This window comes from Lygodium microphyllum, chromosome 5 (assembly GCF_053477565.2).
Source record: "Lygodium microphyllum isolate KBCC chromosome 5, Lygodium_microphyllum_v1.1.10, whole genome shotgun sequence".
Lineage (NCBI taxonomy): Eukaryota > Viridiplantae > Streptophyta > Polypodiopsida > Schizaeales > Lygodiaceae > Lygodium > Lygodium microphyllum.
In genome coordinates this window covers 48721673-48747935 of record NC_141139.1, presented here as the reverse complement: position 1 = coordinate 48747935, position 26263 = coordinate 48721673, and the positions used below count along the sequence as shown (strand labels likewise).

General features: G+C 39.6%; 1 protein-coding gene across 6 annotated transcripts in view; it reads left to right on the top strand.

The window, feature by feature from the left end:
• Nucleotides 1-11569: 11569 nt before the first annotated feature.
• The window catches only part of LOC148035796 (uncharacterized), a 167564-nt gene continuing 152870 nt past the window's right edge, over nt 11570-26263 (top strand). For all 6 annotated transcript variants that reach the window (XM_087677805.1, XM_087677808.1, XM_087677810.1 and 3 more), the window contains exons 1-2: nt 11570-11772; nt 12382-12590. In XM_087677805.1, coding sequence (XP_087533931.1) covers nt 12462-12590 — 129 coding nt within the window. In that variant the 5' untranslated portion in view covers nt 11570-11772; nt 12382-12461. The remainder of the gene's footprint in view (nt 11773-12381; nt 12591-26263) is intronic.

Here is a 26263-nt window from a genome sequence, read left to right as displayed (position 1 = left end):
AAATTGCATCTTCAAGTGTTGTTGGCTTGAACATATTGACTTTCGCATAGAAATGTCCAAGTAGGCCAGACATAAACTTGCGTTTATGAGTTGCTTCAAGTATATCTTCGAGCATACGTAGTTGCAATAGGGCATTCCAGAAACGTTCAGTATATTGGGAAATAGGCTCGCGATCCCTTTGTTGTAGAAGATCCCATTGCTTGATGGCTTTTTCATGGAATTGAGGAGGAATGACATTTTGCAAAAATTTCTTTTGGAAAGTCTCCCATGTAGTGGGACAATCAACGCTCTTGTGGACCACAGTCCACCATAAAGAAGCTCGGTCAACTAAATGGTTAGTGACACATTTAATTTTGTCTTTCTCAGCATATGTTTCTTCATGGAAGTAATCATCAAATTGACTGATAAAAGCAAGTACAGTCTTTCCATCACGTGATCCATTGAAAGTACAAAATTTGAAGTTTCTTTTACTTATCTTTGTTTCTTTGTGACTGGATTGGGCTTCAAGTGTTGCATCGATGGTACGTTGTATAAGATCTTCGGGTTGCGATCCATCTTGGTCGATGGTAGATCGTTGCAGATTGGCCAATTGAACTTGCAAAGCTTGTCAGGCTCTTCGTTCCTCTTATAGCTGCATCATTTTCAAATCCAACTTTTGCTCCATTGTTGGTTCGGGTAGGTCACCTTCAACCATAAGATCGTCCATGTTTTGTTCAGTCATCCTGCAAAATTCCAAAAGACCTCACACACTCAAAATCTTGTTAACGGGATGAGCGTAGCTCAAAGGCGGGTTTACAAGGCTTGTATATTTTGGTTTGACTTTTATAGTATCTCTCCTTTACGATTGCGAAATTCGATGTCACAACCATCTTCCAAGAAAATAGTGTTGCGTATAGACTGCGTATAAACTGCGTATAGTCTGCGTATGAACTTCTGCTTTTGCTGAAACTGGTTCAGCAAGACTGCAAGTGTGAACAGGGACTTCCAGGGAGTAGTAGACTGATGATGCCAGGAGGCATATTACACGGTGGATTCCGTGCCACGGTGGATTCCATGAGGTTTTTACGATGGATTCCGTAAACTTTTATTATCGGGGCTCATACACAAAGTGGATTCTTTGTGCGAGAAGTTGGTGGGGACGCCTATCCTTTTCGGGCGTTTCGTTAATTTAATGTGTACATGGGTGATTCCATAGCAGGTGATTCCACAAAAACTTCTACAGCAAAGAGAACGTGAACCTATTTCCCAATACACTGAACGTTTTTGGAATGCTCTACTGCAACTACGCATGCTCGAAGACGTACCTGAAACGGCTCACAAACGCAAGTTTATGTCTAGCTTATTTGGACATTACTATGCTGAAGTTAATATGTTCAAGCCAACAACTCTTGAAGATGCAATTTCTTTGGCTCATGACACTGAAGACAAGATTCGAGGAAGAGACAAGCGTCCACAACAATTTCAAACAAATGGTAACTATGGTTCCAAGCAATTCAATTCAAATTTTAGAAGATTCAATCAAAGTCGTTTTCTTGCATCTTCATTTCGTAAGTCTTGGACACAACCACCTGCTTTGTCATCAAATACCAATCCAAACCCTAAGCCATCCGCATAGCCAAATCCCAATATTCCTAGACTTCCTACCATTGCCAACAATGTATCTAAAGCCAAACCTATAGTTTGTTACAAATGCCATCAACCTAGACATCTAGCAGTCAATTGCCAATCGAAGAAACCACCTGTCCATATCAATTATCTTGGAGCAATGGATGAAGAAGAACGTGAGGAAATGCCTGACTTTATGGAAGATGATGATGACATTGGTACTACTTCAGATACTTTGCCAGGTATGCCAACTCCACATTCTTTGTTGACAATGAAATGTTTAGTGCATGGAAAAGAAAAGATTATTTTGCATGATGATGGTAGTACACATGATTTTATTTTTGCAAAGTTAGTGAAAGAATTGAATTTACAAACTGTTTCTACACATTATCGCATTAAAGCAGCATTCCTAGGCACAAGATATAATGGAACACAAGAGGTGCATAACTTAGAAATTAAAATTGGTGAATATACTGAACGAAGGAATTTCCTAATTGTACCTTTACAGTCTAGTGATATTATCCTAGGTATGCCTTGGCGTCATCAGTATGATCCTGTCATAGATTATTCCACGCATTCAATTAAAATTCATTTTCAAAGAAAGCAAATTACATTGCATGGTATGCACACATCTAATAATTTTCCACTGCTTACTCATACTCAAGCTAAACGTGCATTACGTAAAAGTAGTAAATCTTATTTAATTTGGGTGAATGAACTTCAAGCTAAAGAAAAACATATGCATCCTATGCATAAACAATTTCTTGCTCAATTTAAAGATTATTTTGTTGATGATTTACCACATGGACTACCACCTTCACGTCCTGAAGATCACAAAATAGATTTAATTCCTGGTACACAACCACCATGTAAAGCACTGTATAGGCATAATCAAATTGAACAGAAAGAAATTCAAAATCAAGTAGAAGAATTGTTAAAATAGATGTTTAATTAGACCTAGTAGTTCTCCATTTGGCGCACCTATTTTATTGGTAAAGAAGAATAATAATACTTATCGCATGTGCATTGATTATCGTGCCCTGAATAAATTTATTGTTAAGAATAGATATCCAATTCCTAGGGTAGATGATCTTATGGATAAACTACAAGGTTCTGCCATATTCAGTAAGATAGATCTTAAATCTGGTTATCATCAAGTGAGATTAGATAAATATGATATATTCAAAACTGCATTTAGAACACAATTTGGACATTATGAATTTCTAGTGATGCATTTTGGATTGACTAATACACCTGCTACATTTAGTCGAATGATAAATCGCATATTCTTGAAATACCAGCATTGTGTTATAGTATTCTTTGATGATATATTGGTATTTAGTAAAAATGAGAAAGAGCATTATGAGCATTTGTCATTAGTTTTCAAGTTGTTGAAAGATAATCAATTGTATGCTAATCCAGAAAAGAGTGAATTCTTTCAAACAAAAATTGAATATCTAGGTCATATTGTGTCATCAGAAGGTATTAAGGTTGACCCTAAAAAGATAGAAGCAATATTGAATTGGCCCATACCCAAAAATGTACATGAGTTACGTTCTTTTCTAGGTCTTACTAGTTTTTATAGAAAGTTTGTGTGAAATTTTTCATTACTTGCCTTGCCTTTGACTAAACTTTTAAAGAAAGGTATAATTTATAACTGGACTGATAATCAACAAAAATCTTTTGATTTATTGAAACATGCATTAACCCATGCTCCTGAATTACAACTGCCTGATTTCAATAGACCATTTTTTTTAGTAGTTACTGATGCTAGCGGATCTGGAATAGGAGCCGTACTTATGCAAGATGATCATCCCATAGCCTACTCTAGCTGTAAATTGAAACCATCCGAACTTAAATATTCTACTTATGATAAAGAATTGTTAGCTGTAGTACAAGCTTTACGTCAATGGAAACATAACTTAATGGGTTCTGAGTTTATGATTAAGACTGACCAACAAAGCATTAGACATCTTCTTAGTCAACCCCAAATATCTAACCGACATATCAAATGGGCAGCTTTCATTTAAAGTTTTCATCCCCTTATACAATATCAACCAGGAAAAGAGAATGTTGTTACTGATGCTTTGAGTAGAAGACCGACAATTCATAATAATTCTGTGATATCATTTGATTCCCTTATCCCTATGAAAGATACTTATCATCAAGATATTACTTTTCAAGCTGATTGGAATAAATTAGTTGTAAATAACTGAATTCCTATTGATTCACTATCTTACAATAATGGATTCATGTTTTATGAAAAGAGATTATGTGTTACAGTTCCATTTAGATCTTTTGTTTTGAATGAGATTCATTGTCCTCCATATCAAGGTCATAGAGGTATTATATCTACTTTACGTACATTGAGACTAAAGATTTTTATTGGCCACATACGGACACTGATGTATCTAACTTTGTTTCTGAATGTTTAGTTTGTCAAAGAGTTAAAAGACATCATGGTAAACAGTATGGTTTACTTATGCCTTTATCTATTCCATCACGACCATGAGAACAGATTTCTATGGATTTTATTATTGGTTTACCTAACACTAAAGCTAACCATGATATGATTTGGACTATTGTAGACAGGTTTAGCAAACAAGCATATTTCATTCCATGTAAGAAAACTTTAACAGCATCTCAAGCAGCTCAGTTGTTTTTGAAAACTGTTTTTACTAATCATGGTTTACCAAAAGTTATTATTTCTGATCGTGATTCTAGATTTTGTAATAATTTTTGGATTACTTTGTTTGCTAACTTAGGAACAAAGATTAACTTTTCATCTGCATTTCATACTGAAACTAATGGTCAAACAGAAGCTACTAACTGTACTATTTTAGATCTTTTACGTGCTTACACTATTTCAAAACCACATACATGGGATATACATCTACATTTACTTCAGTTTGCATATAACAATACTCCACACAGAGCTACAAAGAAAGCACCATTTGAAGTTTTTTATGGTTATAGATTGTCTACACCTGTTGCATCTTTATCAAATAAAATTCAGAGTGCTAATGATATTGCTAACATGCACGCTACTATTTTTGATGAAGTTAAAGACATGATTGCCAAAGCCCAACAATCATATACAAAACAAGCCAATAAGAAAAGACAGGCCATGAATTTCAAAGTCGATGACTATGTTTGGTTAAGAATAGAAAAACGTCGATTACAAAGTGTAGATAAACACCCAGTTGTGAAATTAGCACCCAGATTCTATGGACCATTCAAGATCATTCACAAAATCAATGACAATGCATTTAAACTAGAACTTACCACCACATTGAAAAATTCACAACACCTTTCATATTAGTTTATTATTACCCTTTAGAGGCCAATTACCTGTACACTCTGTCTATGAAAACCCACCTTTGTTAGATGAAGAGACTGAAATCCTTGAACCTAAAGCTATTATAGATATTGACTTTATGACCACTAGAACTGGCCGTAGATATTCTAGATATTTGGTCAAGTTTAAAAACCATCCTGTTGAAGAGGCCCAATGGGTGCATGCTATCCTGTTGAAGAGGCCCAATGGGTGCATGCTAGAGACTTAAATGCTTTTCCCACTCTCTTAACTCCACATTGAGCTAATAGCAATTGAGGACAATTGCTATCCCACCCAGGGGGTATGATGCCAGAGGCATATTACACGGTGGATTCCGTGCCATGGTGGATTTCGTGAGGTTTTTACGGTGGATTCCGTAAACTTTTATTATCGGGGCTCATACACAAAGTGGATTCTTTGTGCGAGAAGTTGATGGGGACGCCTATCCTTTTCGAGCGTTTCGTTAATTTAGTGTGTACATGGGTGATTCCATAGCGGGTGATTCCACAAAATACATATTAAATTAATAAACGTTTATGAGTTTAGAGTGCGCACTCGTGATAAATTAAGGTTAGGATTGATTTCTAACCAATTTATTTATTTATGTAGCTGAAGACTGCTAGGTATTCACTTTTGTCGGTTTAATTGTATTATTTTCCTAACGATTGTGAATGCTTCAGTTGATGTGTAGAGATAGCAGCAAGTGGCGGTGGAAAGCATTGGAGGATAGCGTGTATTCAATTTATCGTCAATATTTTGATGGGCGCATACCTTAGGCATGGCGCCTATATTTTGTCGCGCCTATTTATCAAGGCGTTTGATATTTGTTTATTATTTTTGTATGCGCATGGGCGCACGATTTAGATATTTGTATTTGGACATTGTATTTGGGTATGCCTGACTTCTTGGGCGCCCATTAGCTTTATTTCTATTTGGCACAAAAGCAAACTCAAAAGCTAAAGCGTGTTGTTTTGTAATTTGGGCTATTATTTGAGCTTGAAGATGATTAATACATAAAAAGACATGCTTTGTGGAGCGCTCACACAAGGCATGGGGGGAGATTGCACCCAATTTGTCTCTTGTTCATGTCATGCAAGTCTTCTACATTGAGTTTTGTGCAAAAAGTAGAGTTCTTTTGTTCTTGGGGACCTTCTGACACTCACTACGTGCGCTTACGGCATCCGATCTGTGCACCAGATTCGTGTGCTTCTAAGTACGAACTGCCGCTATGGTGATCGTTGAAGATGACTTTAATGACCTTTGTGACTTGGATTGCTTAGAGAACTTGGAGAACTTTAGTGTTAAAAAAAACTAATCATGCTTTTGAGGACCTCAAGAGCTTTTCGTCAGATTTGACGACGACGAGTTCATGCTGCAGCCACGGACGCAGAAATTCGATTAATGAAGCTTTTTTTTAATAAGCTTCTTGTCTTGTAAAGCTTAATAAGCTTTTTATGCAAACTTGAAGAACTATGAATGGAACTTCTTATCTGTACTCAATGACTTGATGAAGGAACTATTCGTGTGGTCCTCCACCTGCAGAGGCCGGTCCCTTGCAATTTGAGTGTACAGCAGGGGGTTCTTGACTGCCAGGAACACGCTGGTATTAACCGTTCGCCACAAGACTGACTGTAGAGCTCGATCGTTCCAGGAGCTTCGCCTTCGCGCGAGATGATAAGTGATTGGAAGCTCTCGATCTCAGCTTCACTTGATGCCATTGGTGCACAAATCGGACGTCGTATGCGCGCGTAGTGAGCGTCAGAAGGTCCCCAAGAACAAAAGAACTCTACTTTTTACAAAAAAACCAATGAAGAAAGCTTGCATGACATGAGCAAGAGACCAATTGGGTGCAATCTCCCCCCATGCATTGTGTGGGCGCTCCACAAAGCATGTATTTAATATAATATTCATCTTTAAGCTCAAGAAATAGCCCAATTTACAAAATAGCACGCTTTAGCTTTTGTGTTTGCTTTTATGCCACTAAAGAATTAAAGCTATTGGGTACCCAAGAAGTCAGGCGGTACCCAAATACAATGTCCAATACAAATATTTAAATCGTGTACCCATGCGCATACAAAAATAATAAATAAATGTCAAGTGCTTTAATAAATAAGCGCGACAAAATATAGGCGCCATGCCTAAGATATGCGCCCATAAAAAATTGATGATAATTTGAATACACGCTATCCTCCAATGCTTCCCAATGCCATCGCTGCTCGCTCTACACATCAACTGAAGCATTCACAATTGTTAGAAAAATAATACAATTAAACCGACAAAAGTGAATACCTAGCAGTCTTCAGCTACAAAAATAATCTGGTTAGAAATCAATCCTAACCTTAATTTATTACGAGTGCGCACTCTAAACTCATAAATGTTTATTAATTTAAATATGTATTTTACGAAATCACCCGCTATGGAATCACCCACTTACACATTAAATTAACAAAATGCCCGAAAAGGATAGGCGTCCCCATCGAATTTTTGCACAAAGAATCCAATTTGTGTGTGAGCCCCGGTAATAATAAAATTTTACGGAATCCATCGCAAAACCTCACAGAATCCACCGTGGAATATGCCTCTTGGCATCATAAACAACTTGTGTAGAATTGCACAAAAATATAAAATGGCTCGTGTAGCAATTAATTTCTAAAACCATCTTAGAGATTGTTGTTGGATCTATCTCATGTTAAAAAATGGAGCACACTGAGTCCTTATCCACCATCTTAGAGAATATCAACTGTTCGCACATGTTGAATCTTGCAAAAAACAAAGATTGTGAGGATTTTCATTAGTGGTACTAGTTGGAGACTCCCTCCCACTATGATACTAGTTCTTGGAGTTGCAATGAGAATAGAGATTGTAGGTGCACATGTATGCACACACATACGCACACTCACACATGTGCACATACACAATTTTGTGGTGTCTCCGATAGCTCTATTGTGAGCTACATCTTATTGTCTTCTCACTCTTATAATAAAGAATGAGTGTGTACACATATAGTTTAGGTTAGTGAGTAAGATGGGCGATTGGCCATATTGGCCTTTGTCCCAACATTGGCTTCTCCCTATCTAATGAAGAGGCTAGTTCAATATTTGGGGGTTTATCCCAAAAGAGAAGGGATGTTTAATTTTCCTTGATGTTTTTCAAATGATGAACTCTTTGATAAGTTGATTTGATGTAACTAAATTTCATGCATGCTTGCTACTATTTTTTAGCATCTCTAATTTCTTAAAAGTAAATTTCTTATAATCCTCATCAACCATTGATTACCTTGGATCATGCCTTTTCAAACCAAAGAACACAATTTTGTGATCAATATTTTTATATTGGAGGACTAAACACCTTGTTGAAAGAACATTCCCTTGCAAAGTACCTTTGCACATGGGTGAGTTCCATTTGCAACATTGCATTAGAGTAGCCTATGGATTGCCCAATTCAATAGTTATAGAGTCATCATATACATATCTTCTCCATTTTGTCATGAAATTCTAAAAATGGTGGTTTGCTTGCTCCACATGTGCATGACTTATGGCCTAACTTTGTTAATAAACAATCATTGTCAAGTATCAATATTTGGTCGGTGCTAAAATTGATCATATCAAAACAAGTTCATTACGATCATTTACATGTGCATAATATATTTCCAACAAGTGCTGGAGATTAGCTATGGTCGTGCCACCTCTAGAGAAAGGGAAATGAAGGTTAAGATTGTCATGTGAACAAAAGCTAAGATCTTGTGTGCTTGAAAAAGAAGCTACAATTCTTTAAAAAGGTGGAGGTGAGAGATAATATGTGGAACTCAAGTAAAGAAAAGGGAAATTGGAAAAATGCATTGCACAAAAAAGAGTTTAATAAGAAGGAAAAAGGCAATGTGTAAGAGCACTAATTACAAGCATCCTTTTAATTAAGATAATGTAAGAGCCATGATTGGATTAACTAGCTAGCAAAATAAAAGAAATAAATATCTTATTTAATAAGAAATATCATCTTAGCCTAAAAGGAAAGGTTAGAGAGTCTAAATATTACTAGATTCTATTTTAAATTGATATGCAATGATACATAATTATTGAATTCTTAATAATGGTTTATATTGATTACTTTGTCTCATTTATAGCCTTGTTGCATGACATAAAATGTGCTAAGTTCATGCCTTTAACACATAGTTGCATATGAGTTTAGTGGGGTTATTGGGCTTATCTTCACCTTGAGCTCACCTTGCAAATCCTTGAGAAAAGTGTGCTAAAATATTGAAGTTTTAACAAATGGTTGCTTGATCATTACTAGCGTTTTGTGAGCGCACACGGAACGCTAGGCTACTTCACGACAACTTCATTGCCTCAAAGCATCGAGCAAAGTTGCTGTGTTGCACGGCAACCTCGCTCAACAATCCATTTGTCATCTTTTTCTCTCCTCTTTTCCCTCTCTGTTTCTGATTTTTTAATTTACTCTCTCTCCCCTCAAATTCCCTATGTCTAATTTTCTCTCTCCCTCTCTCTCTTTCTTTGCCTTCTATTTTAGTTTATTTTTTCTCCTCTCTTGGTTCTCTCTCTCTCCTTTTTTTCTCTCCCCGCTTTTGTTCTCTCTCTCTCGCTCTCTCCTCTCTTTTCCTTCTCTTTCTCCTCTATTTTTTATTCTCTCTCTTTTTAATTTTTATCTTTCCTCTCTTTATAATTCTCTCTACATGTTCTCTCTCTCACACAATCTCTCTTTTTCTTCTTCTTCTTTCACTTTCTTCCCCCTCTTCCCAGTCTCTCTTAAAGTATGTAAATTTTAGTTTTTCCCTATATATAATTCTCTCTTTATGTTTATATTTTCTTTCTTCTTCTCCTCTCTCTCTCCTTTTATTCTCTGTCTCTCTCTTCCCCCCTCTCTCCTCTCTCCCTTCCTCTCTCTCTCAACAAATATTTAAATTAAAAAAAGACTTTTCTCTTTTCTCTTTGCCCCTTCTCTCTTTCTCTTTTCCTCTTTTTTCTTCTTATTCTTCTTCTCTCTCTTTCTCTCTCTCTCTCTCTCTCTCTCTCTCTCCTCTTCTCTTTTTTCTTTCTCTCATCTTTTTCCTTTTTTCCTTCTCTCTTTAATTTTTTCATTCTCTTTCTTTTCAATTTTATATTCTCTCTCTCTCTCTCTCTATAATTCTATCTCTGTGCTCAAATTCTCTCTCTTCTTCTTCTTTTTATTTTCTCTCTCTGGCTCTCTCCCCTCTCTCTCCTCTCTTTTCCTTTTTTCTTTTCCCCCTTCTCTCTCACTCAAATTTTATAATATCTCTCTCTATAATTCTCTTTCTCTCTGTTCCCCCTAACCCTCCCTCTCCTCGTCTTTCTTTTTTGCTCTTTGTATATTTCTCTATCTCTATCTCTCTATCTCTCTCTCTCTCTCTCTCTCTCCTTATTTTAATTAAAAAGAAAGTTTAAATTAAAAAGTTTAATCTAACACACACACACACACACACAGAACCTAGGGGGGGGGGGGTTAGGGGGCGCTTTAATGAAAAAAGGGAGGGGGAAGAGAAAAATGGGAGATCAAACGTGAGAAAGAGGGAAAGCGAGTGGGTTGAAAGAGGGGAGGGGAAGGGGTTTTGATTGAAGAATAGAGGTTTGGAAAAGGGGGTAGGTTCGGGAAGCCCTCTGGAGATTAGCTTTCCAAACCTATGGCAAAAATAATATAGTAGTAAGATAAATGCTCATGAGCCATAAATATTGTTTTTCACATTCTACAAAAGTTTCCTACTCTAATGGATGTGATGGGGCTCTTAACTATACCACTTGAAAACCCTTTGTACTAGCAAAGGGCTAATGAGGTTAACAAATGAGTAGCTTAGATGCGTTTTTCTTTTCTATTTATTATCGTGGTGAGTCACGTGTTGAGGGCTATTGATCACTACTTAGAAAGCATTCGTTGCAAAACCTTAATAAGACCACATGATGGACACAACACTAAATCTGTAGGGGGTTTTGGGGAGGGTGTGGTTACATAAAACTCTCTCTCCCTTTGCTATAGTCCTTGAAAACCCTTTGTGCTAGGAAAGGGCTAACAAGGTTCATAAATGAATAGCCTAGATGTGTTTGTTTTTTATCATTATTACTACTTGAGGCATGCCCTGAGGCTTATGATAAGGTGCATTTATTCGCAAACTGTAGTGCATCCACATGATGGACACAATGCAAAATCTATTAAAGCCTTGTACAATGTATACCTTCGCCTTTGAGTGGTCTTAGAAGCACAAGGTGCCTAACCAAAAAGGCATGACCAAAAATACAAAATTTATTAAAGCCTCGTACAATGTATACCTTAGAGATACAAGGTGCCTAACCAAAAAGGCATGACCAAAAATACAAAATTTAGTAAAGCCTCGTACAATGTATACCTTAGAGATACAAGGTGCCTAACCAAAAAGGCATGACCAAAATAATGTAAAAAAAAAAAATTAAAGCCTCGAAACTTAAAAATTTTTCAAGTTAAGCAAATTATACGGACAATTTCTTAAAAGGAAGCTTAAAGGATTTTGTATTTGCTACCAAAAATATTTTTGGTGAACCAAGGTCTTATCCACGATGGATAGAACCGTTTTATTGCAGCTTTTCAATCCTACCATACAAAATGATTATTACTACTCTTTTTCATTTAATCATCACGTAACCAGCATCAGCGCGCGCTGCAGGTAGTAATGGCTACTGCCATGTCCTTGCACTCCTGAGCCGAGCCATTTTCGCCTCCGATTCACAGACCCAAGCGGGGATTGTCGCGGGCTTCACTGCATTTTGCCGGGACCTGCTGACCAGGCCGATGGGACCTTCATAGAGACTCCATGATGCTGCCTCACATCTGTAAGTTGTCTGTATTGGTCGAGGTTGCTGTTTGAGGTCCATCCAGTGGCTCCATTTCTTCAGTCAAACCACATAGTTGCGAATATGGCGATGGCACTCGAAAGATTGGTCCGAATGATCTCTACATTAGTTCCATGCATTATTCTCCAGGAGATAGCAAAATGTTTATATTTCTGGGATCTGGAAGAACCCAAATTAGGGGCTCGTTATGAAAGATTGTTTGACGATGCATTGCTGTGTGTGTCCAAGGCTGGTTAGTGTTTTGAAGCTGCCTTGTATCCGTAAGTTGTGCGGTTTTGTCAATCTGTTTGTGTTTCATTCAATGGCTCCATTCTTTTCTTTTTAGACTTAAGCTGCAAACTACAAAGATGATACATTGCTGTAATTTCCTCTGTCCATGTATTAATATGATACATTACGTACCATATATATAATTATATGTAATTTCATGGCTGTTCATGTATTTACATGATGAACTGTGTACAATAAAGGTAACGCACGAAGCATTTACATTTTTGCCATTCTCCAATAGTTTAGGCGTTCCGATTGCAATACACACACCCTTCAAACAAGTGCTGTCTGATTGCCTTCTGTTTGTAATTGGTGCAGATCTCTCTCAGTTCAAGGAGTTGACAGGAGTTCTGCTCAGTTGATCTTGGGGAAACGTGGGTGGTGCAAATACAGCTTGCATGTTAGTCAAACAAGACGTGATGGCTGTATCACCACAAGCTCCTTCTCGTCCAATTAGTCAATTGGGAATGCTTGCTATAGGAAGCAACTCTATATATGAGATGGTTCGCTTACTACAGTACCCACAGGTACGTCTTGACAGTTGTTTCTCTCTTTGTTGTTTAGATCTCCTTAACAACTTTGTGAGTGTGAGGCGGTGCCAAGTAGAAAAACCTTTAAAATAGGTCCTAGTGATAAGAAGTTTACGTTGTTTGATAGAAATGGGGCTTTGGCTGCAAAAGAAGTACTCAAGGCATTCTCAAAGCAATTTGAATCGCTTTATATGATGGACGTGCTTTATAGTAAAACTTATCTCTGCATTTCTACCTTTTCTTTGGCTAGCCTCCAGCCTGGTAATCTTTAAAACGTAACTATCTAAAGTAAAGAGTCAGGCAAGTGGCATACTTATATTGTCTGCAGGATTCTCATTGAGGCTAAGTGCACATTTCAAAATAAATATTGTCTGTGTCGACTCTGACAGAGGCATCCTTATTTCTGTTAGTGGCCATGCTCATCTTATGTCTGTGATCCCTACATTGAGTCAGTGAGGGACATTTTGAGCTCTATCTGTTTGGTCCAATTTTGCTTATGATCATGGTCACATTCATATTTGGCCCTTGGACAGTAGTCAAGCTCACTAAGTTGTGTGCACCTTTATTTAGGGCAGTCTATCAGTTGGCCAACACACTGTTGCATGTTTGTCTTCCATCCACTAAGTCTTCTTCACACTGCTGCTCCTAGGGATGCATGCAGATGGACAGGCTACTGATGAAGGTGACCAACTAGTGATGATGACAGCTGCTGCAGTTAAGACACCTCCAGATGATGGAGAGCATTGGCAATAGCACCTCCAGATGATGATGATGGCAGTAACAAGATGTCACCTCTTGATGATGGCAATTATCTAATGGAGATCTAGTGAAGAAGAGTGATGAAAGTGGGGATGAATGTGGCAATAACTAAGATGCCCTCTTATGGAACTTTTTGAGCCAATTCTCGTATCCAAAGTTCTAGAACTCGTGTTACTTAATCATTTGAGAAATTTATTTTGAGGCTACAAGAGAGCCAAAGAGATTTAGCTTGAAAAATGAGATTGTGATATAGTCTAAATTTGAGTAGCTTAACACCTCCCTTTAGGTCCAAAATGGGTTCTTAAGGGAGAGGAAAAGTAGACTTTGCACCGTGACCCAAAAGGTCCCACCCCAATGAGAACAAGGCATTGGGCCACAATGTGCTACATGACAGCTTTCCAAGTTCACAACGGTGGTGGACATTTTCCTTTGAGTCACACAAGAGGTACACTACAACAAAACCAAGATGTTGACCAACGGTGCTTCGAAGGATTGTATTGCCCAAGTGCTTTTGATGATCACAAAGGCAAGGGAACATGTAAAGAAATACTCTACCACAAAAAACACAACACAATCGTACATCAAACGCATAGACTGATAAAGAAACACAATTAGAGTTAGGGTAACTTAGTGACAATAAACACAATGAATCAGAATGAATTCTGGGCAGAGATAATGAGTTGGAGAGTGTGTTGTACACTAATAGATCTCGAAATGGAGTAGGTGGTATTCAGATATGTTTGGCTATAACAAACACAATTGTAGACACGGGCAGTAGACTGACTAAAAATTGCAAACGGAGTACTATTGATGGGTAGTAGATTGACAAAAAATTGCAAACGCAGCAATGTGATGATGACACGGAGCTGATGCTGACCCTGAACAGCAAAACACAGGTCTAGGAGGTGGTATCCAGGCTGGGTGGCAGCAGAATGATGAAAACGCATTTGTATAGAAGGTGGCCAGCTGTAGGCGACAGTTGGATAGGGAAAAACGCAATCTTCTAGGTGATGTGCAGCAATGAATGCTTCCTCAGGGTCTGGTAGACAGCAGGCAACAGCAGTTTGGATATAGATAGCAGTCAGCTTGCCGATCAGTAGTGGAAAGATGGTTGGAAATATTTGAAATCTGCAGTAAAAGGCTGGAAAGCAGGCGCTTGATGGTAGACATCAGTGGTGGACAGCTCTAGTTGAGATATCCTCCGCAAATGGGATGGGGTGTGGATGGCAAAGCTCTAGCACTTGCAAACTACAAAAATGAGATCGTGGTTGGATGGAGGGCAACATATCCATTTATAGAAAGTTTGGGTCTTCCCAACATGGTTTGTGCTCATGGGACACAAACACTCTCTAGGAAGGCATTTCTTTTTAATAAGAATGTTTAATGTCAAGCCTAAAACTAAAACTAGAAAAGGATTGGATTAGCCCAAGCCCAAATTTTGTTTTGCTTTTATCCAAGGCATTCCACCCCAAAGCAGCTAGGGCATTGGGCAAAGGGTGCATGTTGGTTGCCCAGTGACCTACTAAGACTACAAAGGTGATGGTAATCTTACCATGGGAGCCAAAGTGATCACCCGCGAGAGGCCAAGGGATCGAACAAAGGGTGCTTGTTGGATACTGAGTGGCCTACCAAGACTTGCAAAGGTGGATGGTGTTAGAGTGTAGCGAATGTGGGCCGGCGCTTTTTGCTTTCCTTGTCAAGTGGACATGCAAATCTGGCTTGTGCGCTGCTTGAGCCCTCTCGTCTGTCTTGCATAGGGTCCGTTTCTGCCTTGCGCGAGCCCTGCCCCAGCACATCTGCAATCAATCGTCGGTGAATAGTCTTGCTCTGCGATGTGATGTTCGCGTGGCACCTTGATCTACACCTGAGAAAGAGACGATAAATAGGAAGAAGAGATAGCTTTGCCTTGCCTCTGCATGGATAGCTCTCACGCACCTAGTCAGAAACAGACATGGTGTGCGGGCAGACTTCAATGCACCCCTTGTGCGCCCTTATGCCGGCAGGTAATGGCAGCGACAGAATCAGATAGAAAGGATAGATTTGTGGCGGGGCTGAAGATTACTGACAAGCAGAGCCTGCGGATTGGATAGACTTGCCCCTGTCTCTCTCTCTCTCTCTCTCTCTCTCTCTCTCTCTCTAATGTTCAGCGGCATATTGCGAAGCTTAAGGGCCTCTTGTAGGCAGTTAGATCTTCTCCAGCATTCTGACTTGCTCTCTAGGGAAGACTTACGTCCCTGGCATATGGCAATTTCCTCCGCGTCTTTGCCATGACTTTGTAACTTGTAGTACTTGGAACCTCTTCACATGATGGTTTAGATTGTCGTCATGTATCTTGTAATCAAGTAATCTTGTATTTTTTTCGTAATTAATACAATTACCTTTTACGAAAAAAAAAAGACATGGGCAGCCCTATAGAGGCCTGGTTATGGAAAAACTGCAGGAGTCAAATGGTATTGATATGGCTTTTCTTGACTAGCATATCGAGAATGGGGATGATAATGATTCGGTCGAATTAGATGGTGACTTGTCAGCAGAAGAATCTGGACAGTTGATGGATGGGGATGAGACGGGGTAAGCGTCGTAAAATGTCGGTTGATGAACCGGACTTGTGTGTTTAAGATTTACCTCAGCCAAATGTTCATGCTTCATGCTCTCAGCTTGAGGGGCCTTTATAGTTTATGCTGGCTATTGCTAATAAACTAATGTCAGATTACGCCCAAGCCAATGAGGGTAAAGCGAGTTCTTTACTGGCAAGGGAACATGTGGTAGCTGCCATGGGCACAGATTTGGTTTTATAGTAGATTGTTGCTTTCCATGAGAGGGCAGCCATCTTCTACTTCACGGGAAAGACTCCTTTGATTACTAGAATTCGTACATGGTTGTAGTCTATGCTTGTTAGTGCTGAGGTGGGTCAAGATGATGCTTTAGCACAAGTGCAGGGCCCACTTGTTGAAGAAATTTATGATGGGCTGAAGGGGTTCTTTGAAGTCCTTTTTCACTCCCCTAAAGTTCGTGCTTTTATTATGCGACGTATCCCTTTGTTTATGGATGGTCAATTAGTACATATGGTCCCTTGGAGACCTATGGCGGAATTTAAGGAAGTATTTAGGCTGGCATGTCCTATTTGGGTTGAGGTGGTTGATTTTCCTGCGCATCTTTGGAGACTTCTACCTTTGGTGTTGAGAACTCTTGGTGAAGTATTGGTGGAGCCTCGATTGGCCTCCCACAATAGGAATAGGGCCTGCATGCCTTGGGATACAGGGAAACCTCACCCGATTAAAGTCCGGTTCAAGGTTTTGGGATTGCAAATGTTGGTTTACAAGCTGAAATGGGGAACATTTGCTGGTCACTGTTTCAGATGTGGCCAATTGGGCCATTTCATTTCTGAATGTGATAGAAGCCTGGATGTTTTGCAAAGTTCAATGGTTCCTGACACGGATATGCATGAGCATCATCCCCAGCAAGTGGTACAGCAGCCAGAAGCAGACCATGAACCGCTTGCCGAACATGGACATGATGATGGAAAGAAGAATGTGTCTCAAACTGGTATAGAGCGTGCATCGCTTTCCGTTGGTCGGAATTTGCCTCTGCAGGATAATTCTCGGGTCATTGTGGTTAGACACAATGCCAGACAGGAGCCGTGTTTGTCTCCCGCCCACCCATCTCTGTTGCCTATCACTCTAAACTTTTCAACGTAGAGGTAGGGGTTTCTACATGAAACCTCAACCCTCGCGTTCTCTTGTAGTGGCTGTGGAGGATAAAAGGGTTTCTAATTTGGCTTTGCGCTTTGATCCGCGAGGGAGGCTTGTGCCTCCTCGTGATGTTTCCTGTTCTTAGCAATAGCAGTTTCCTTTCCGTGATTCAATTGCTAGTTTGCAGAGAGTAGATTTGGTAGATGTGATCTGAAGTGAAATGGAAAAATTTTAGGCAGCTAAAGCTGTCGATGTGAAAGAGAAAGGAAAAGGAGTGGTTCAATAGTTTTCTTTCTTTGTGTTATCATGAAAATTGCTTTATGGAATGTGAAAGGTGTTTCTTCGTCGGTTGTGGAAAAGAGTGTTAACTGGAAATTGGGACGTTTTATGTGCTGTGGAGCATAAACACCATGCTTTGGCAGGATCTACCTATGTATATAAGGATTATTCAGTTTTTTTTAGTGGACGCGTTTCTCTTAAATCTGGAGTTGTGTTGGCAGTCAAATCATCCCTGCAATCATCTTTGGTCTCAGGACCCTTGCGATAGATTTATGATTCTAGAAATCCTATATGAGGGAGAGGTTTTGTGACTAGTGACTGCCTTTTAACGTCGTCACCTCTGGGATGATTTGCATTGCTTGGCCATGGCTCATCCAAGCTTTGTTATGGGTGACTTCAATGCATGTGTATCTATGGATCAGGCAACTTCACAGCACTTGGTCATGGATGGTCCTGAACGACAGGCGTGGGATGCTCTGGCAGTTGTATCCTTGAAATAGGACATGTGGTCTTGGTTGCATCCTTCTCAGGCTGGATATACTTATCGCTCTCTTTAGCATTCAAATACTTGGGCTCGATTGGATCAGATCTATATTTTCCAGAGTGATACTTTTCTTCCTAAAGTTATTGATATGTGGGTGGAGAGAGAGTGAGTTTTGTCAGATCACTATCCTTTGGTCTTGGAGCTGAATCATAGACATGTCCATGCCTTTAAGGCCCTCCTTGCCCACTTGCCTCTTCATCTCAATCAGTCATTTCTGCTACAAAATCAGTTTTTGGAATATATTCAGCAACTGATTACTTCTTTTAGCTCCAGGGTCCTCATTGAAGGGATGCAAGCTTGGGCTGTATTTAGGGATAATGCTTGATCGTTATCCTGACAGTATGGTATTCAGCATGCTTCCTCTTTACACACTGAATTGTAGCATGTGCAAGCATTGTTGACCCACTTGTTGTCTTTGTGTCAGTTGGGGGACTCCAATGATGACTTGCTTACATGCATTGAATGGTTGAAAGGCAGAGTTCAATCTTTATAGGAAGTGGAATATGCTAAATACAAATTGCTGGCCAGAGCAGAAGCTGTACATGACAATAACTCTCAATCCCATGAATTTTTTGCTGAATTGCATTAGAAATATGCTCGTGAAAATATTGTGCGCTTGATGGATGAGCAAGGTGTTATGGTCAGATGTGCGTTGACTTTTATAAATCACTGTTGGGCACATAGGAGACTCTTTTAGATGCGGTTCTTTCTGCTCGTAGATATATTTGCAATTTGGTTGTTAACCAGGTTAAGCCAAAATGGGTTGATTTGATGGAGGCATATATTTCAGAGGAGGAAGTGGAAGAGGTGCTGTCTCATTTGCCTCGAAGGAAAAGCCCTGGCTAGGATGGGCTTCCTAATGAACCGTTTTTGGCCCATGTGGAGCAACTTAAGGATCCATTATCACGTCTATGTCAGCAAGTGTGGAATTTTGGTGAGATGCCTTCAGACTAGAAGATTGCTATCATTCGGTTATTGCCCAAGGTTCCCTCTCCATCCTCCTTGAAACAATGGAGACCCATCTCTGTTATGGGTTCTTTATATGAAATCTTTTCTAAAATCATTGCCAATAGGTTGCAGAAAGTATTTCTGCAGTTGATTCATCCATGCCAATACGGTTTCATTAAGGGCCGGAATATAATGCACAATATTTTGAATGTTCAACTGGGAATCGACTATGCGAAAGGTTCAGCCTAGTAGGTGGTTATGCTTTAGCTTGATATCGAAAAGGCATTTCAGGACTTCATATTAACACTTAGAAATCTACACTGCTTTCTTGCACGGAGAATGATTTGCAGGCCTTGGGCTGGCATGGTATTGTGATTTCTAGGGGAAACATAACCAAACATTTGGGCCATCCTATTGGTGTGGATGTAGCTCCTCGTACATTGCTAGATTGGATGCCATCTCGTATTCATGATTGGTTCATGTACTGGGAGTCTCAAGGCTAGCCTCTTCATTTGCGACTTACGGTTGCTCAATGCATCATGATCAGCATGATCTTGTATTTCCTGCCTCGTCTTCCTTGGACCAAGAAGTCTCTTTTGGATTTGGTTCAACCTATCCGATTCATGTTGTGGAAAAAGAAAGGGAATCTCTTGGGCTAGGTGTGGATTTCGTGGCAACATATTACTACTCCTAAAAGGATGGGGGGAGCAGCTTCGTTGGATGCTAACTTGCATATGGCAGCCTTGAGGCTAGCACTTTTGCAAGCATTATATACAGAGAGTCATCCCTGGTCAGATAACGCAAAATTTTTCATAGAAAAGATTGGAATCTCTCATGGCAGTACAGTTATTCATGCTTCTTGGTGGCATATGCTTAATTCCACAAGTCCTATAAAGGTCTCTCAGTCTTTTCTCCTTTCTCATTTGATTGTGGCACCCTCTTGATTCTCGTAAGGTGGAGAATTCGTTACAAGGGCAAGTGCTGGCTACTTCCAGGTTGTTGGATTGGCCTCATAAAGATTTGCACAAAGATAAGTTTAATCGGATGGCCTGCTTGGGGTTGCAGATAGTCCTTGATGGTGTCATTCTTAGACAGGCTCGTCTTTATTCTTTTCGGCGTATCCGTTAGCACTTCCGCTTACCCCGTGGTTATCATGACATTTGGTCATCTATACAAGACAGGATTTTGAGGTTCTCCCCTTTGCCAGTATTATAACAGTCCTCTTCATGGCGTGATTGAAGTTTGTGATTCCTGATGAATTTGAGAAAAGGTCAGCTAACTAGATTTATCATCAAATGGTGGAGGCCAAGAGATGGGTCACGGAAAAGGCTAATAAAGTATGGCATACTCGGGATAGCAAAAAGAAGTGGTAGAAAAGATTCATCCAGCTTCGGAAGTCTAAGGTTCCGTATTAGGGTAAAGTGTTCATGTGGAGGCTACTAATTGGGGGTCTTTCAACGGGCGATGTGCTGCGAGCCCGCAAGATCTCTGCTGGTCGTTGTGTGTTTTGTACTACATGCGATGAAATAGTGCTTCATCTTTTTGTCTCTTGTCTTGTTGCTAGACAAATTTGGAGTTTTGTTTCGCGTGTGTGATCCTCGGCAACTCAGCACTGGATATCAGTTCTTTTGCGGATTATGGGAAAGATGATTTCCTCGCCTTCTTTGCATTTAGATTATTCCTGCCTGTTCCATTTTCTTAGATGGACAGCCTTGTGGCATATTTGGCATACTCGGAATGCATTCATTTTTGATTCAGTATCGGGTATCCATGGTCATGTAGCCCGTGTTCATGGTTTAGTAGTATGGCATATCTCCTCTATGGTCTCAGCTGATCTGGTTCTTCCTGAAATTGCTACTCCTTGGTTGGATATTGTTCGCTCCACTCCAATTGTCCTTTTTGAGTGACATTTTTGAGTTAGAGTTGTGATAGACTTTTAGTTGTATTTGTGTTTTTTCTTTGCTGACTAGATGGTCTGATGTAAAAAATGTGAGACTTGTATCCTTTCTGTTTGGTTGGCCTGAAGGCCAAATGTAAATATTCCAATATTAATTTACACTCATTCACGAAAAAAAAGAGTAGCGAATGTGGAAGTGTATGGACAAAATTGAAAGACAATGAACATAAGAGAAGAGGGAGAGAGAAAGGAGACAGAAGAAAGGGGAAATTTGTTGTCAATGATAATTGAAATGAAGAAGGCAAATATACAAACGTGCTGCCAAAGTATCTCCTCGAATAGCTCTCTCCACGACTTGAATGACAAGTGAAGTGGGCAGGCAGATTGCCAGCTATAAATAGATGAAAATATGGCAATAAAATAATTAGGGTGGCCAACAATACTAGCCGATTTGTAGCAAAAACTGGTGACTGTACACAAATTGGCCAAGTGCATCAGCAACCTACGTCTGTACTGCCATGTGGCACCGTGCTTGCATAAAACTTGTCCAACCTGCCCAGTAAAAGATGGCTAAACCTAGTAACTGTTAAAAATGCCCAAAACTGATAGGATATGCGTAATTGTGTTGGAGAGAATTGATCATACCAATTGTAGCCTAAGAATGCTAGTCTAGGGGATGACTAAATCTCTATCAGATGGAATCACAGTGGACTTACTTTTTGATTGTTGTGAATAGATCTAGCTTTAAGTGAGAGTTTTTAATCAGTTTTCGTCCTATTGAGTAATCTATGCCCATTAGGGGAGAATAAAGGGATAGTCAAACCCAAGACCTTCATAGAACAAACAAGCTAACCCAACCACCACTAGGTGTTGGTGACGAAGAAAAGCTATGGAGGGTATCAAGAGAAGCAAAAAAGATAGGTGGAAGCAAGCTAGGCAAGCTGAGCAAGCAAGGGAGAGTATTCTAGGAGACTGCCATGTGAGCTGCCATGAATATGGTAGATCTTGAGTTGACCACTTCAAAAGGCTGAAAATGAATATGTGTGCACAAATCATGTTTACAAGAACAAAATACCAATGCATGGGTTATGCAAGGGGCAATGCAAATCATCATACTTATGTTAAATGTTATCCAACGGTACCACTTGGACAATTCTCTCATAGGGGAATTATTCCCTTGCCCAAGCACCCTTTTATAATCATGGTCACCTAGAGGATGTGGCTAATAATACAATGTACAAAATAGTAAGTGTCTCTAAAGCAATAATGAACCAAAATCCTATCACCCTCAAGAGAAGAAGGTTGTACCCCCTCCCCCCCCCAAATGTGGAAGGCAAAGCTAGAGGGAATCATCATCTCTTCGTCAGCCTAAAGTTATAGTAGGGGAGGGTTCACCCATACTAATCCTAGGTAGCAAGTACTGGAGAATTGGTCAGTTGATTGCCTTGGTCAAAATGCGTGCAAAGTTATTCAATGGAGGCACAAACTCCAAGCATATGGTGCCTAGCTCAACCCAAGTCCCACTCTAGTGAAATAAAAGTGGACTCCATCATGCCGCGTCCATGGTGTGATGATTGGGTTACCAGTAAGTGCTATGGCACTTTGGTTGTTATAGTAGATGATAGTTGGAGAGGTGCATGAGAAATGAAGAACCGATAGTCCCCTCAAGTAGATAGCCTTTGTATTGCCATCAAAGAGAGCTCGATACTCTATCATAGTTGTGGAAGCAGCCAACGTCTTTTGCTTATGGCTTGACCATGAAATGGGACCTGTGCCCAAACAAAAGATGTAGCCTTCGTGAGACCACCGAGTTTTGGGATCTCCAGTCTAGTTCGAATTAGTATACCCTTGCAAAAGCAAACCATGACCATATGCCAAACCATTAGAAGAAGTACACTGAACAGATCTCAACATATGCATACAAGCAATCTAGTTTTTGGTGCATTCAAATATTCACTAAGTAAAGAAACAGAACATGCAAGATTTGACCCTAGTATGGATCGACCAAAGAAAATTTCTCACAATAGATCTATAGGTATGCTCATCAAAGGGTTGACCTAGGGAATCCTTAGATAAGTGGATGGTAGGATCAAGTGGCATGGCCACAAGACACTTGTGGTTGATATATTACTAGTCCACTAACTGAAGGGTGTACTTTTGCTCTAAAATAAAAATATTATCCCTAGATCAAACTTCCTTCATCCCCAAGAAATAGGACAACTCATCTCAAAAGTGGTACTTTTGCTCTAATATAAAAATAGATCAAACTTCCTTTATCCCCAAGAAATAGGACAACTCATCTCAAAAGTGGAACAAAGCTGGGCCTTAATATGTGCTATGGTAGTAGAATTCAAGCCAGTGATAAGTAAATCATCAACATACAAGAGATTGTAGTTGATCCCCTTTGAAGTGGTTTTTGATGTATAAGTTCGGGTCATAAGGGGTAGAATGAAATACATGAGTTCTAAGGAACTCATTCATCCTATGGAACCAGAAACGTGGTGCTTGTTTTAGCCCATAAAGAGCTTTCCACAAACGAAAGACCTTATCTTTACAATCCGTAGAAGGAAACCTGGGAGGTTACTCCACATAGACTTTCTTCTCTAAATAACTGTTTAGGAAAGCACTTATGACATCCATCTGATAGTTTGTCGGCCAACTGTGAAAAGTGGCTAGTGCAACTAACAAATAGAATGATGTCAACTGCACAATGGATACAAAGGTCTCTTCATAAGTCAATGCCTTGCTTTTGTCGATACCTTTGCACTATAAGATGAGTCTTATATTTATCCAAAGTTTCACTAGCTTTCAATTTGGTCCTAAAGATCCACCTGGTCTCAATGACTTTCTTGTGGCTCGGATGATCCACCAAGGTTCAAGTCTCATTTTGGTTAATGTGTGCAAGCTCCTTTTTCATGGCCTTTCACCATGGAGGATGCTTTAGAGTCTATTGCCAACTCTAGCTTAGAATGCACTATATAATCCGTTGTAAAGAACGACACAAATGAAACACTAGGTGCAAGCTGGTAGATCTTCTAGAGTCCTCTAGAGTGGAATCCGGTGGAAGGATCCTTGAATCCTGCATGGTTTGCTAGTACGAGTGAGGTAATGGGTCTTGGGAGGAGGTTTGAGTGCTAAAGTCTCTGCTGGTGGATTAGGAGCGGGTAGTAGGCTTGGCTTACATGACACTATCTCTGATGTGGAAGTAGGAGGAATCGGCTCAAAGGCTAGTGCAATGCTATATACAATATTCCCCTCGTAAAAAATGATGTTACTTTAGACAATCATCTCGTTTGTTCGAGGATTGTAGGCTTTTGCCTTGGAAGAGCAGCCTACAAAAATTAGGAGATCAACTCGCGAAGTGAGCTTTCTTATCATTAGGAGTGTGCCAAAAAATGCACGACATTTGAAGACTCTGAAATGGGAAATAATAGGTTGAGTGCCAAAAAATGCCTTGAAGGGAGTTCTCTAAGAAATCGCGGTAGTTGGGCATTGGTTGAGGATGTACACTAAAGCATTAACAACCTTGATTCAAAAGTAGATAGCTAGAAAAAGTCAGAGAGGGACCCATAGGTACCTATGGAGGAGTTGTGGGACTTTGAAACTTTGCGTAGTTGTTGGCCGAGGCACAATAGCATAACTTGAAGGCCCACTAGGAATTGCAATGGAGGCAAATTGTGGTATCAACTGGTCAACACCTAGGTAAGGAGGTAGGGGCCCCATGTTGATAGCAGCCCAAAGGCGCATGAGCCCCACCTGAAACTAAAGGTGTAGAGGTCCTAACGATAGTGTCTATGTTTTGAAGAACCCCTTTGCGTGGTGTGTGCAATGACAGGTGGTGTTTGAAATGAAAAAATGAACGGTGTAAATGGTAAAGGTGATGCAAGGGAAGAAGGGTGGGATGGGCAGGTTTTGAAAATGTGGGGATGATGCATAAAATTGACTTTGATAAAAGACAAAAATTGAAATGATGATGATGATGTAGAGTGCATAGAAGGAGGAACACCATACTCATTCTGACTTTGAGAAGCAAAATTCAAAGAAGGAAAGGAAGAAGAAGAATTACCAATCTTTTTTGTATAATCATGTCTTCTTGTATTAACATACATGAGTGGAGCTTCAATGGGAGTTTTTCCATGCTCAACATATGGCACTCTACTTTTATCTTGATTGTTCCCAAAATGTTGCAAATGCAGTGAAGTAAAAGAAGTAGAAGGAAAAAAGTAGAAACTTGTGTTGTAGTATACCTTGCACCGGAGTAGTAGGAAAAGTTTAAAAGTAAGAGATATACTCTGCATCTCTTTCTCCGAGAGGGAGGCGCATCCCTAGTGGAGGACTTGATGGCCTTGCAACATCATCAACTTTATGGGTAAGATCTCATGAGAAAGAATCAAGTGTACCTTGTTCGAGTCACTTTTGTTGAAATGCTATTCTTTGAAGCCCGTTAGACTTCTTGGCTCTGTGAGCCATGATCAGCTATTTCAACTTCTTGTTTGTGATAGGATAATGGCGTATGCCTCCTACGTACTTAGAAGAATCTTGTGGAGTTGGTAGTGGATGCCACTCTTGCTCAGTTCTTGGCATAGGCTCTTTTGAGGGCCGAGTGGGTGTGGAAGTGTTTGATGTCATCTTCACTTTGTAGTTCTTGTTTTAGAAGTCGGAGTTTTTTGATCAAGGGCCTAGGTTTCTCTAGTGAGTACCTAGCTTTGATACCATGTAAAGAAATGCTCTACAATAAAAAACACAACACAATCGTATGACAAACACACATATTGATAAAGAAACATAGATAGGGTTAGGGTAACATAGAGACAATGAATGTAGTGATTGATAAAGAATGAATACTGAATAGAATACAATGTTCAATGCAGCAAATACACTATGTAGTGAAGAATATTAAACCTCAAACTCCCATGTCTTAAGGACCAAGGTAGAGATAAAGAGCTAGAGCGTGCAGCAGTGGCAAGATGACTGGAAATAGTTGAAATCTGTGGTGGCAGAAGGTTGGAAAGCAAGTGGTTGATGGTAGACAGCAATGGTGGACAGCTCTGGCTGAGATATCCTCTTCAAATGGGGCATTGACAGCAAAGCTCTAGCACTTGAAAGTTGCAAAAGCGAGATTGTTGTTGGATGGAGGGCGGCATATCTATTTATAGAAAGTTTGGGTCCTTCCAACAGGGTTTGTGCTTATGGAACATATACACTCTATAGGAATTCATTTCTTTTTAATAAAAAAACTTTAATTAATTAAATAATCATGTTTTGGGACTGCTTTAATGAACCTAATGTATTTGTAGCTCAACAGAATACTCCTATAGGTGGGCATCCACATGAATTCCTAGGAGTAAAAGGCATGTGTGGAGTAAAAGCCACTAATTGAATTTTAATAATATTAAATTACCACTAAATTGTCATTATGTTCCACCTCCCTTCAATATTGATATTAGATATCCTTGAGTTGCCAAAACATTCAAATGGTAAGCCCAAACATTAATAACTTTGGGCCAAACTTAAAACGAATGGTCATGTTTGATTTCTCCATGATAGTAAT